Source organism: Trypanosoma equiperdum (assembly GCF_001457755.1).
Source record: "Trypanosoma equiperdum strain OVI genome assembly, contig: ctg_231, whole genome shotgun sequence".
Taxonomy (NCBI): domain Eukaryota; phylum Euglenozoa; class Kinetoplastea; order Trypanosomatida; family Trypanosomatidae; genus Trypanosoma; species Trypanosoma equiperdum.
The window spans coordinates 1,653-14,358 of record NW_027124123.1 but is presented as its reverse complement, the minus strand read 5'-3'; the positions used below and the strand labels follow the sequence as shown (position 1 = coordinate 14,358).

General features: G+C 54.2%; 3 protein-coding genes and 1 pseudogene across 4 annotated transcripts in view; all 4 read left to right on the top strand.

Moving 5' to 3' along the window:
* TEOVI_000074800 (uncharacterized protein) overlaps window positions 1–40 on the top strand; it is a gene marked incomplete at both ends in the record, with an annotated part of 1,026 nt that extends 986 nt beyond the window's left edge. Inside the window, one exon of the mRNA XM_067224102.1 lies at window positions 3–40. Coding sequence (XP_067080203.1) covers window positions 3–40 — 38 coding nt within the window. The remainder of the gene's footprint in view (window positions 1–2) is intronic.
* A 241-nt stretch (window positions 41–281) lies between these two features.
* TEOVI_000074700 (uncharacterized protein) lies at window positions 282–2,435 on the top strand (the record flags this gene model as incomplete). The annotated part of the gene is made up of 1 exon (XM_067224101.1): window positions 282–2,435. One exon carries the CDS (start codon window positions 282–284, stop codon window positions 2,433–2,435), a length of 2,154 nt encoding a protein of 717 aa, XP_067080202.1.
* A 1,236-nt stretch (window positions 2,436–3,671) lies between these two features.
* Window positions 3,672–10,610, top strand: TEOVI_000074600 (phosphatidylinositol 4-kinase alpha, putative; the record flags this gene model as incomplete). The annotated part of the gene is made up of 1 exon (XM_067224100.1): window positions 3,672–10,610. One exon carries the CDS (start codon window positions 3,672–3,674, stop codon window positions 10,608–10,610), a length of 6,939 nt encoding a protein of 2,312 aa, XP_067080201.1.
* Window positions 10,611–12,522: 1,912 nt separating this feature from the next.
* TEOVI_000074500:pseudogene overlaps window positions 12,523–12,706 on the top strand; it is a 599-nt pseudogene continuing 415 nt past the window's right edge. Inside the window, exon 1 of the mRNA in view lies at window positions 12,523–12,706. This exon is cut by the window's right edge and continues 23 nt beyond it. Coding sequence covers window positions 12,523–12,706 — 184 coding nt within the window.

The window sequence follows — 12,706 nt, the reverse complement described above, 5'->3', positions numbered from 1 at the left end:
CATCACCATCACCGGTCACGTGCCACGGGGAGGGAGCTGAGCCAACAGAGCCCATTCCCGTAGAGGAACAGTACCGTGTGCTTCGGGCGGCAACATTTACTGCTGCCGTTACCGTGGAGGACGCACGGGGAAACATAAGCGTTCACCAGGTGAAGCGGCAGGCCACACCATTAGTTGCCTATCAAAACGCATCGTTGCAGGCACTACGGGCTGAGTTAACTTTCTCGCCCGATGCAAACATCGCCACTCAGCTTCTCCCATCCTCGCCGCTCCTCGTTCGGATGCGCTGGCAGTTTGATGCGATGGTGCAGCACCTCTCCCGGGAATATGGAAAGAAAACGGAGGATATTGCTTTGGTGCGTGTTGAGGGTGATGGTGCTGGCGATGACAAGGAACGGGATATTTCTACCGCGCCGAAGGACGGTGACGGTGATCAGGGCGTGCCACCCGGAAAGCATCGATACTTCTTTACCGCTTCCTTCACGTCAGATGGGTGTGTTGTTTGGCAGCAAAGCGGTCCTGGTCGTTATCGCCTCGAGTTTGACTGCTATGTGCAGGCGCTTACGTACCTTCTTGACCAGTACCCCGAGGTGGGTCGCGTTTACTTCGATCCACGAGGCGGGGGTGTTTTCTTCCCAACTACGCAACTTCTAAGCCTCGCTGTTCAAAAACATGACAATTACAACGTGGCTACCAACCACCGTGGGAAATGGAATGCCTATGCACTCCTGGGAACCCTAACCTCGCAGCTCATTGGAAGTTTTTACCAGACAACTTATCACACTGACCGTGCCACGGGCGAAGCCACAGCAGTGCTTACAGTTGATGATGGTTTGCGTTCGAATCAGCTTCTAATTGAGCGGCGCGCAAGGAAGAGGGGTGAGGCGTGGCGCAATGCTTGCCTTGACGCACTGAGGGAAAATTTCCCCAATCAGTACCGTGATGCACTGTTGTTGCACCCAGATATTGATCTTTCTGGAGATACAATGGCTCGTGGAAGCAAATTTCGGGCTCTTCCCCGTGAAAAGCGAGTGGAGCATATGGGAAACATTTTTTCGCTTGTTTCTGCCTTTGCCGAGGAAGATTTGGGGTGGCACAACTTGAGGGTGAGGTTACGCAACGCATCAGGTGACTTGGGCCTTCCCCAGTGGGTTGCGGAGATGGAGGCGCAGGTGGAGGGTGAAGAGCAGCGGCGTGTCGTCGCCGTGTCACCTCCGTATCCGCAGGTTAAACATGCCCGACGTGTCCTCGTTTATTCGCTCGCAAAAAGGTACTTTCCAAAGGAACTTGAGGCGTACGCGAAGCTGAACCGTGGCGACGCAGTGAATCCCGACCAGGATGCACAAAACGTGTACAACTCTGTGTTTCGAGTTGGGTCGGAATCGTTCGTCCACCAGGTTATGCTGCTGTTGGAGGAACAAGCGCCAAGCATGGCCCCTTTCACATGGAGTTTGGAGCAGCAGGAATCGGATGGCGCTGAAGAGGAGGCGGGGAACGATGGAAGTGTCGAGTACCTGCTGCGACCATTCCGTGCCCGCTTTCGTGCCGCTGTATGTGGCCAGAAAGGTGACTTGCTTGTCAGCGAACGTATTGGTGAGGAGGGCGAGAGCGCTGCATGTGTGCTGTGTAGTGCGCTGAGGGCGGCCACGAACCGACTAGCTGGCGACAAGGGTGAACAGTTGTGGACAGAATATGAGTGCCACGCCCCCCCACCCATAACCAATTCGCGTGAACTTTCGCTCTACATGTTCAACACCTTCTTTGGTGTGTCTACCGGCACTGCTACTGCCATTGAGGACGATGGAGCATCACCTTCCACGGTGGAGCAACAGGTGGTTGATATTGATGCAAGGGAGCTTGGAGGGTATTGGTTCGTGACTCTTTCCTTCTCGAGGGCGGGGGGTTTGGCGGTTGCGCGGGCAGTCGCCACGTCAAAGCGCGAGGGGGTGCGTGACGTGCTGCTTCTCGCATGTCGGCAGAGCTTCCCAAGAGCACTGACGTATCTTTCAGCACACTCCAAGGAGATTCATTCCTTTGCTGAAGAAATACTTACGGCACCAGTGGTGGAAGTGTTGCCAGCAGCCGTTTTGCGAGACCTCCAGCGTCAACTTGAGCGAGCAGAGTCGGCAGGTCCTCCTCGGCCTTACACACTTTTGCGACGGTGTGTTACTCGGGAGTTTCGCAATGAGCGCTGGCTGCGTGTCGAGCAACAGCCGAGCAACGGTGGTGGATTTCAGTGCCGCATTTACTTACAGAGGCATAGGAGGGAAACAAGGAAGGGCGAGGTGCAATTGGTGGGGTTTGGTGCGGCACTTACGAGGGCGCAAGCCCTCCACATCGCCTCTTTACGTGCTCTGGAAAATTTGTTTGAACAGGATCTTGCGGACGCCATTGCACGCTCACCAACCTATACTGACCTACCGCCACTTGAATAGATAACACACAGAAAAGTGTAGAAAGGGGGCAAAGCGCAAATTTGGTGGGAATCGGTTTCTATATGTGTGTGCGTGTGTGTGTTCGACAGGGTAGCGCACATTTACGCGTCACGCATCTGTTGCGAGGAGTCACGGCGGTGAAGGGGGTTGGTTCGCCAGACGGATGTGTATGTTGGCTTGTTCACCTTCTGCATGGATTGTTCATTTCCCCGTCCGCATCTGAAGGCAAATTTCGCGTCTCTTTTTTTTATCCCCCACTCCTTCCCTTCCCTCCCCCACCACACCGCCACCAGAGAGGACATCCGTGAGCAAAAGAAACATCGATGTTCCCTGATGTTGTTGATGGGGTCAGTGGTGGTACCAGTGAAATGGAGAGAGCGCATAAGGCAGAGGCAATTGTGCGAACCCTCTTCTTGGAAGGGGTAAAGTACTACTTACGGCGCATGCCGTCGGTACCGATCGCCGCAAATATTTCGCTTTTGTACCACGCTCACAGATTGTGCAACGTGTTGCGCCAACTGCGGCATGTTTGTTTTTCTTTTTTGGTGCGTACTGGCCCCATTGAGCCGCCGCTATTTTCGATTCGGGTAACCTCCTCCTGCTTGTCGCTGTATCTCCACGTGACCAAACGCTGCGTAATTAATGTGGTTCCGCTGCTTCCCCGAGTTTTCAGGCGAATGTCGGGTCGGTGATGAAATGGGAAACGAAAGGTGGGTAGTGGTTGGGATTACAGGCGGCGGACAGTGTTCTTATGGGCAACACGGAGTCCCTTCGTTTTCCCAGTTTCTCTCAGTGCAGTGGACGAAGAATAGTTCGCGCCTTTGAGGTTGAGAGAAACAAAGAAGCACATTGGGAAATAATGTTGTGGGTCGTTAGGAGTTGGAATGGGAACTTTTAAACGATGCGCGTTCGCAGAGAGCCCTCGGAGATGAGTCAGGTTGGTAGAGTTTAAAGACGCCCAATGGGCACTCTAATGTCCTAAATTGTCACCTCTTTGCTTTCGCTTTTTTTTTCTTTTTCTCCCCCCCCCCCGTCGTTTGTAGTTTCAAGTGTTACGTATCCCCCTACATCACAAGATTAGGGCTGTTGAGTGGGTGCTGAAGAGGAGTTCGGATAGGAAAAGTAGGGGGAGAGACAAGGAAAAGGATTTGGGGAGAAGGCACGTGCGTTCGCTCTTGTGGTTCTGACCTCCGCCGCATCGCTGCCCCAAATCCTTTTTATTATACCACTTTCGATATGGACGACATCAGGTTCCCCTCATGGGTCAGCCACTCTCCTGCATTCGCCTTTGCTCGTGTGCTTGGCTACCAACTGCGTCGACAACCGCTAGACACCCCCGCAACGGATAATTCGCCACAGGCGCTTGCGCTCGGTAGCGGAGGTCCGAGGTGGGGCGACGCGCCGCTCGCCGTCTCCGGGAGGGAGGAATTGTTGGGCCCGTGCATGCAAGAGGGCTATTCGGGTGCGGATGTGCTGTTCGGGAGAAGTCGTACAGACCCATGGTTGGCCTCTTTGTCAAGTGTAAGTATGCCCCAGCATCTGCACGGTGGTGCCATGCCAACCACACATGCCTTCTCGGTTGTCAACAGTGGTTACATGTTGCTTCACCCACGAGTAACGCAGCTGTTCGAGATGTCACAAGCGAAGGATTTGATTGCGGGACAGGGTCGTATTTCTGGGAAGAATGCTCCAGTGCTAATCGCGCTTGTGGCTCTAGCGGTCGAGTGCCGCTCACTCCCATTTGATCGCACAAAATCGTTCTATCTGGAGTGCGTTTCTTTGTACACCTCACTTATGCAACAGCTCAACGCAACAACTTTTTCATTGGGGGTTGACATTCGGGGGTTTGTCTCTTCACTTGTTGCATGTGGCATCCACCTTCGGCATGCAAGCAGTGGCAGCGGAGGGTTGGAAAGGGAGAAGGCGGGTTGTCCCACGTCTACTTATGCTGGCAAGGATGTTGGTGATGGTAGTGTCGAGTTGAGTAGGGAAGGTTTAGTGGGTTTTGGGGCGCATGTCGTCGATCCACTCCTCGTTCAATGCATTCCCTCAAATGCAGACGAGTGCGTAGACAACTCCATTGCACTCGGTGCGCTTGAGGGAATCGCCATCGCTGGAGAAGCCGGCAACGTGGATCTCGGCACGGAGCTCATAGAGCACCTGCACAACCTAACGGATACGCTCGTTACATCCTCACATCGAAGGGATCCTCCATACAAGGAGCTTTTGTGTTACCTTGTGGAAGCACTATCATCGGTTCATGGTGTCTGCTATACCAAATTGCGCTATTGGTGTCTAACGCTGTTACGGCCGGAATATATACTCAGGGGCCTCCAGCGAAGGGAGGGCATCCAGGCGCGATTAGTGGCAGCTACGCTGAGGCTTCTAATGGGGTGGCTGAAGGAAACTGCGATGTCAATTTCCTGTCCGGGCGACAGTGCAGCACGTAGTGGGGGAAATGGGGATGGGGGAACTACTTCCTGCTGTTCAATATCTAATTTTGTTGACCGAAGGGAGGTTGTCGAGGCCGAAACGCTCATTGAAGGCGTCTGGGCGGTTCTTCAGGATTCTGAGGACAAATGGAGCAAGGTTCAAAATCGTAGTTTTGTATTGTATGGGACCAGCCTGCGTGCTGTAGTGGTGAGCTTGCTCCAAGCGGAGCTGGAGCGTATTCGGTGCTACGCCATAGTCAACAGCACTTGCCAACACAACGCGCACAGCGGACAACAACACGAGCGTGGTAACGGCTCAGGTGATGCGGGGTATGTGCCCTCCATGGAGGAAGACGCCCTTCGCCTCGGGGTGATTGGCAACATCGTTAAGTTTCTTCTCCTACCCAAGAGTGCTTTCGCCGCGATTGGTACGGCTGGGCCGGTGGTGTCGCTTCACCAAGATATTGCGGAGCACAGTGCAAAAGTTCTGGCGTTCGTCGCATCCACCGATGGCAGAGCGCTGTCGACAAGTACACATCCCTTCTCGGTCTTAGGGGCCAAAATGAGGAGAATACAATTTTCCAACAAATTTTACGGTGGTGTTGAACAAGTAACACATGAACTCATTCGTTGCATTTTAAGGGCGGGCAATCTGGGAATTGCCACATCATCCAATGTGGAGACGAGAAGCCGAACCGCCGCGCTCTGCTTGCAGGGACTGTGTGCCACAAATGCTTACATACGCGCCCTTGTCAGCACAGAGGTCAACGATGCTGTAACGCGAAATGACGGGTTGCAGCAGTTGGGGGACGGTGCTGATGAAGCAGGGAGTAACGTTGAGGGACGTTTGGATCAAGGTCCCGTCGACGTATCGCTGCGCTTTTCTGTGTGCTTTGAGATGATGAACCGTGTTCTCTTGTCGAGGCACCATTCGTTGTGCAATCCGTTGCCTTACGAGAGTCTACGTCGGTACACCCAGCTGCTGTTTGATACGGTGGAGGACACTCTGCGAGCCCACACTCGGTGTATCGAATTGTCGCATACAAATAAACAGTTTCCAGGCAACGAACTACAGGTCACGGCGGACGCTTTTTGGCACCTTACTCGGCGTTGCCATGATCGTGTCCTTGCGATGGTCCGTGAGGCGCTTCGAGATTTACCCCACAATGCTTCGGGCGATGCCGGCGATGAATGGAACAAATCGCCTCTTGTTGAGGCGATCAACAACGAGGGAAAGGTACTGCGTCTCCTACTACACTCGGTCCTCCGATGCATGATCAACTGTTTGTGGCCAGGCTCCGGGATTATTTACGACACTAACATTGACGGTGGGAAGGAAACGCAGAACGGTCACCATATGCGTTCCGATATGAGCGAGGTGGCCCTTGCGACGCTCTCGCTGTTCCTGCAACCGTTGTGTCTGCTCTGCCAGCTTCTCACACTTTTGCCTGAAAAAGACGTACAGTGTCTCAAGAGTTACCGTGATAACGTGCAGAGGTTCAAGCAGTTGGAAAGTACAGACTCTTTCATGCACCACAGTGGCATTCAGCCTAATAGCATGAGTCTTCCACTCTATGATGACAGCGACGCCGCCCAGCTGCGCTCCTATTGGCTGATGCTTACGTATTATGGCTTTACTTCCAAGGTGATGCTCCTAACGCAAGCTGAGGGAAAAGGTGCGGAGGGATCATCAGATGTTAAGCAACCCCGTGGGGGTGAGTACGTGTTGTCTTGGAACCAAACGAAGTGCGTGCGCCTCCTTGCCTCTTTATCACCACAGCTTTTGCGCATGCGATCCACCGATTACCAACAGGTCATGAGTGATATTGAACTTTTGGAACGTCATTTGCGCAACTACAGCACTGACAGCCACGCCATAAAGCCTTACAGAAAGGGGTTGCTGCAATACCTGGAAGACTGCTGCCCTGGTGTATCGTCGGTGGGGCGCCGATTGCCGTTTTCTGAACTTTTTCTTTTTCATGCGCTGGCAACCCTCGAAATCCTCCGAGCTTCCTGCGGCTTCATCTCAACTATTGCACAGTACCACCGGTTCGAAATTTGTGAGTTCGACGCTAGTGCAGATTTCCGGGCAGCAACGTCGTGCCTAACGGCTGCTGCAACAAATCGGTATCTCTCAGCGTTGAAAGCCACGTCTCCCGACACGGCCGCGAAACGGATCGAGGCGGACGTACCACAACTCGTCTTATTATATGGTTTCGCCGTTCAATCAGTAAGGCGCTCCGCCAAAGAAATACTAAGTAAAATTATATCAGCCTTCCCGTCGTTTGTGGGGACTTGCCAGGCTCTTCCACTTCTGTGGGACGTCATCGGCGTGCTTGAAAAGGGAAGTGCAGCAGAGGTGGAGCTTTACTGCCAATCAAAGCAAATGTTGGAGCCCCCCGCCGTCGCTGCGGATCCGGAATCCCCGGAACGACGAAAACAGTTGAGTGATGCCGTCTCTTTTGCAGTGCATTGGGCCCAGCTAGCAGAGCAAGGCTCCCCCATCGCCTTGCGGGAACATGCCGAGCGTTTCATCGTTGAACAGCCGACGTACGGCACGGTCGAGCCCGGCATCGGGTTAAGCCTGGCCCTTCGTGCACACAACGCTGGGGGTTTATCGGCAACGTCGAAGCCGATGTGTGAGCGAAGCCTCATAAGGAGGAGTAACGCAAAGGGCCACGTTAGGGCACTCTTTCGGGTAGCAACCCATGGTGGTGCTGATCAGTTGCTGCTTCAGCACCTGCAGGAAGCGGGAGAGGACCTTGTGAAGACCTTCGGTTTGAGTAAACAACTAAGGGAGCAGCAGTTCGTGACGTTGACGAACGCTCTGTCTGGTGAAATAGGTGTGGATGATTTTAGTCGTGGTTGCCAAGGTGGGGAAGCGGAGGACACGGTTCACCGGGGTTCCTGGACGTCCACATGTACCCCACCTAGTGGTCAGACCTTGTCAGATAAGCTGCATGAAAGTGACACACTAGCTTGCTCCGCGGCTGTGCTCCTGACGAGCGCGCGGCTTGGTACATCAATGCATATAAGCCTTCTGCGGTGCATCGTGCAGTACCCCATCCGTTCGTTTTCAAGCGACGCCCTGGCCAAGGCCATCAGTTGCTGGAGGTGGATCTTATTTGAGAGACCGGGGCTCTTTGCAGCCCCACTGCTAGCAGAAGTTGTAGAGGGATTTGTGTGGACAATTACCCATCGTGTTGGACTGTTTGACGGCTCCCGACCGAGAGGCCTTGACGAAGTGGAGTCAGGCAGGAAACCACAGTTAAGGAGGGATGCGGCCATTTACTCACATGATTATGCCACGAACTCTCCACATAAGCTTCTCGCCGAGTTTTTAATTGCGTGCTATGTCGATGAGGGCGGGCCAGTATCATTTGTCCCGCCCGTTCTCCACCTTTTAAAGCAACTCGCCTTGAGGATTGTGAAAACTCCGTCCAGGCTCTCCACAAAAGATGCGTCCTTCTCGGAAATGACGCGCTGCGTCCTGATGATAGGTCTCATTTGCCGTAATTTACAAGCTGCAAACGAGTGCCGTGCGCGCGAGGGTTTGCCGGCCCTAACCCCCGCCTTCTTCGTCGGAGCCCTGCGCCAAGGCTTTTATCGCTGTTTGATGCACTGGTTTCAAAAGACGCCGCCTTCTTGGTACTTCTCGCGGGACCGCACGGCCGCGGAGAAGGAACTAGCGGCCTTGCGAAAACTTATGGAAATGTTGGACAGGGACATGAAAGCATTGTCACGTTCTAGCGATGGGTTTCTGGACTTTGCCTCACCAGAAAAGTCAGCTGATTCCACCCTTGTCAACCTGACGCTTGTGGGAAGTGTCGCGCAGCGCAGGATAGGTGAAGACATTGCGGGTGGAACTTTCACGGACATTGAAAGCCTGATTGCCGCTGAGCGGGAACGGCTAATGAGCCTCATCCGACTCCTGCAACTCCTGGTCAAACACGAGCACCATCGACTCCTCGTTTGGCTCCATCCTTCCGATTCCCTCTCAACGCCGTCCCGCGACTATTTTGACGCCATTTCCAGTGGCGAATGGTTATCGCACTGCACGGCGGCGTCAGAAAGCGACCCCGCAGTACTGGTTGCGTTGGTGGCGCGGTTTCCCAACAGACATGTGGTGGGTTGGGCTGCGCAAATCGTCTCTGAGAATCCAGAGCTCTACTGCAATATACCTGGAGCAGTGGATCTCTATTTGAACAGCGTAACGCTGGTCAACGGGTATCCTGCGCTCCACCTCTTCAGGAACGGTGGTCTTGTGCAGTCCCTCCGCCATCTGCACGCGCGGTATGCGACTCGGTACCCGCAGGTCTCCGCGTACGCCCTTCGCAGCCTTTTGTGTAAAAAGTGCGACTCGCTTACGTTTTACCTCCCTCAAATACTTCAGATACTTTCAGAGGACCCAATCGGGGCCGTGCCGTCTTTCTTGAAGAAAATGTGCAAAAGGAGCCAAACGTTTGAGCACCAGCTCCTTTGGTCCCTACAAGCGGAAGGGGGTGGAGATAGCGAGCACGCACGGAAGTGCTCCCAGCTCGCGTCGGAGATCCGGCACTCCTTCAATGCCTCAAGGAAAGCTTTCCATGACGGTGAGTTCAATTTCATTGACCGAATTATTTCCTTGTCTGGAGAAATGATGCCTATCGAGAGGCCGCTTCGAAAGGGAAGGCTCCGCCTTCGGTTGCGCGATAAGGAATTCCACGACTCTATCGGAGGACAGCACTTATATTTGCCCACAGATCCCAACTGGAGAATCGTCGCCCTTCGCCCTGACACCGCTGGTGCAATGCAGAGCGCGGCAAAGTGCCCCATCATGGTGGAGTTTCACTGCGTTCCGCAGAATAGTCGGGACGGGGAAAATGCACAAGGAGAGGCGACCGGCTCGGATAAAGAAGCGGTAACGTCAAAGCTCTGCATTTTCAAGATGGGGGATGATTGCAGGCAGGATCAACTTGCATTGCAACTGATAGGGCTCTTCCGCCGTGTGTTTGACTCCATCCAGCTACCATCCTTTCTTTATCCGTACAAGGTGGTTGCCACCGGGAGGGATTGTGGTGTTATCGAGTGTGTTCCCCGGGCAATGAGTCGTGATCAGATTGGGAAACTGGTGGAAGGTAACCTCTCGGAGTACTTTGTACAGACCTACGGCTACCCAGAATCCGTAAGATTCCATCGCGCTCGGGAGTGTTTTATCCGAAGCATGGCCTCATATGCCACCGCTTCTTTCGTCCTCAACATAAAGGACCGTCACAACGGCAATATTCTTATCGACTCCTATGGCCACTTGGTGCACATAGACTTCGGGTTTTTGTTTGACCTTTCACCGGGAGGCGACATCAACTTCGAGTCGTCCCCGTTCAAGTTAACCCTGGAAATGGCGCAGCTCATGGGGTACCCGGTGAATGAAGGGAAAGGGAAGCAACCAAGCCCCTCCCTCGCAAAAGCTCTAGTGGATCTGGAGAGCTACAATCTATTTGTGGACCTGACGATTCGTTGCTTCCTCGCTGTTCGACAATACGCCCACGAGATTTGTGTGCTTGTTGAACTGATGCTCAGCAGTGGTCTTCCTTGCTTTAAGCCCAAAAAGACAATTCACGATCTGTCCTGGCGCCTCGCGATGCATAAGAGTGAAGCGTGGGCAGCAGACTTCATGCGGAAGCGGATCGCAGAATCCAGGGAGAACGTTCGAACGGTTCTCTACGACCGCTACCAGAACTACGCCGAGGGTATTGAAATGTAGGGGTCCAAAGGCACTGCAGAGGAGTTGCGAATTCAATATGGACTGGGACTGGCATCGGCAAGCGCAAGGCGCTTCTGCGCCACAAAGGGGATTGAAGGAAGGGAGCGAAGGTAAGGTAATGGGGTGAAGGAAGGCCGGTACACTACGAAGAAAAAGGGATAGAAGTACGTCGCAACCGATACGACATGGTTCTGACCTCTATTAGCGTTTACCTTGCGGACGTGCACCTGGGGCTGCCGTAAGGTAACTGAAAAGAAAGAAAGAGATGGCTCAACTCATCTACTGTGCCTAGATTGCTGCGGGTGAGTTGCTCCGTTATTGCTGTCACTGCTTCGCGGGTTTCGTAGATGCTTGCTTTTCGTTTCTTTGTGTTTCAAGCTGGGTTGGATGAACTGCAACTTTGTCTGCACAGGTCTCGTCGGGAAGGTGCCCGCAAATATTTTGAAGGTAGTGTGGACCGCAGGTAAAGAGGGACCCGGAGACGTTCCATTCGCCGAACGGCGCTCCCGTCGCGCGTCAGCGCCCCTCGGAATTTCCGCGGGCGGCTGGGCGTTGCTCCCCCGCGGGGGATATCGTTTTCTGTGGCACCCGAAAATCCGCCATCGGATCGTATAGAGGTTCTTCGTTAGCGCGAAGCCGCGCGGCTGTGGGACCTTCGAAACCGCATTTCGACCCGTTTAAAATTGGCCGTGAGCTTCGGTTGGTGGCGGAAGGGGACGGTGCGTGCACAAAGGAGCGCGGAATCACGTGCGGGAGGGCAAAAGCACATCGTCCGCCACGTCGGGAAATACCGGAAGCTTCTGCCACCGGCTGTCCGCACGCCATCGCCCCACGTCTTTTTTTCATGGCCACCGGTTACCGGTCAGCGGATGCAACGGCGTTGTCAAGGCCATCCTGCGCCGTTAGTTGTCTTTTCTCACCTCCTTCAGAGTCCTGCTGGACATTGTCTCCGAGACCCTGGCCAAACCGTTTTCCACCGCTAGCGTTATGCTACCGCCGTCCGAACTGATCGATGCTTTCTACGCCACCCCCGGTTTTGCCGTGCGCAGGAAGGCAAATCCACGACCACCGTCAAAAATTTCGGCAGCCTTTCCAGCTTTCACGTTGCAGCCTTGTTTGCAAGTGGTTCCGGTGGGGGAACTGCTCTCCCTTAACCGGTCTCAGTCGGATCGAGCCCACGTCACTGGTTACTTTGAAACGCCGCTCCGGGCAGTAATCTACTGTCGCTTTCCCGCTTTCGCCCTCTGGCGCGCAGGCGCCCCACACATCACGATGAGAGCTTGCATCACTTTCCCATGGCTAATGAGCACCGATTCCCGCTCGGTTGCTCCAATCTTACCGTGCTTTCATTGAAGCTATGGGGAAAACGGGCTGCCGCCATAGCGGGCTACTTAATATTCGAAAGCTACAGCGTAAACGCTACACTTTCCAAAGCTTTCGTTGTTTTCGGACCTTCAACCACGTCCAGCCCTTCCCGAACGAGCGGTAACGTTCTGCAGTCCCCCATTTTAGAACGGGTGAGGCCGTTGCCCCGGCGCCCGTAGAAAGTAAATATTCGACTTGAGCTGACCTTCGATTTGCGTCTCTTATAGGGGGCAGAAGACCACCCGCCTCATCGAGCGGGACCTTCCCTGTGCAGCGGAGCGGCAATGCCCTGCGGTGAGAAAAGTGCACGGCAAATTGGAAAAGATTCCTCTGACACCCCGACCCCAATAAAATGCGCCCCAAGGAACGACTGTCATAGCCACTGGCGCTGCCAAAACCAGATGAATACACGAACCCCTCAATGTAATTCACCACGGTCAAAGGCAGCGTCCAATGCACCTCCGCGGCTTTCTGAGCACATCCCCTCCCCTCCCCCTTCTCCCTCCGCATACACGCGCGGCTAAAGGGCCGCCGGCCGATAAGGCGAATGCGGGTGTGTCGTCCCGGGCACGTTGCACGTCACGTGCCCTTCCAAAAAACAGGTTGCAGCACCGGTCGTGAGGGGTCCGTCGAACAGAGAACAGAGCGGCCAACGGGAGCGGGAAGCAGCAAGCCGACGCAAAATCGGCAAGACTACGGAACGCAAGACCAGCGCAGCATGCAGATGAATA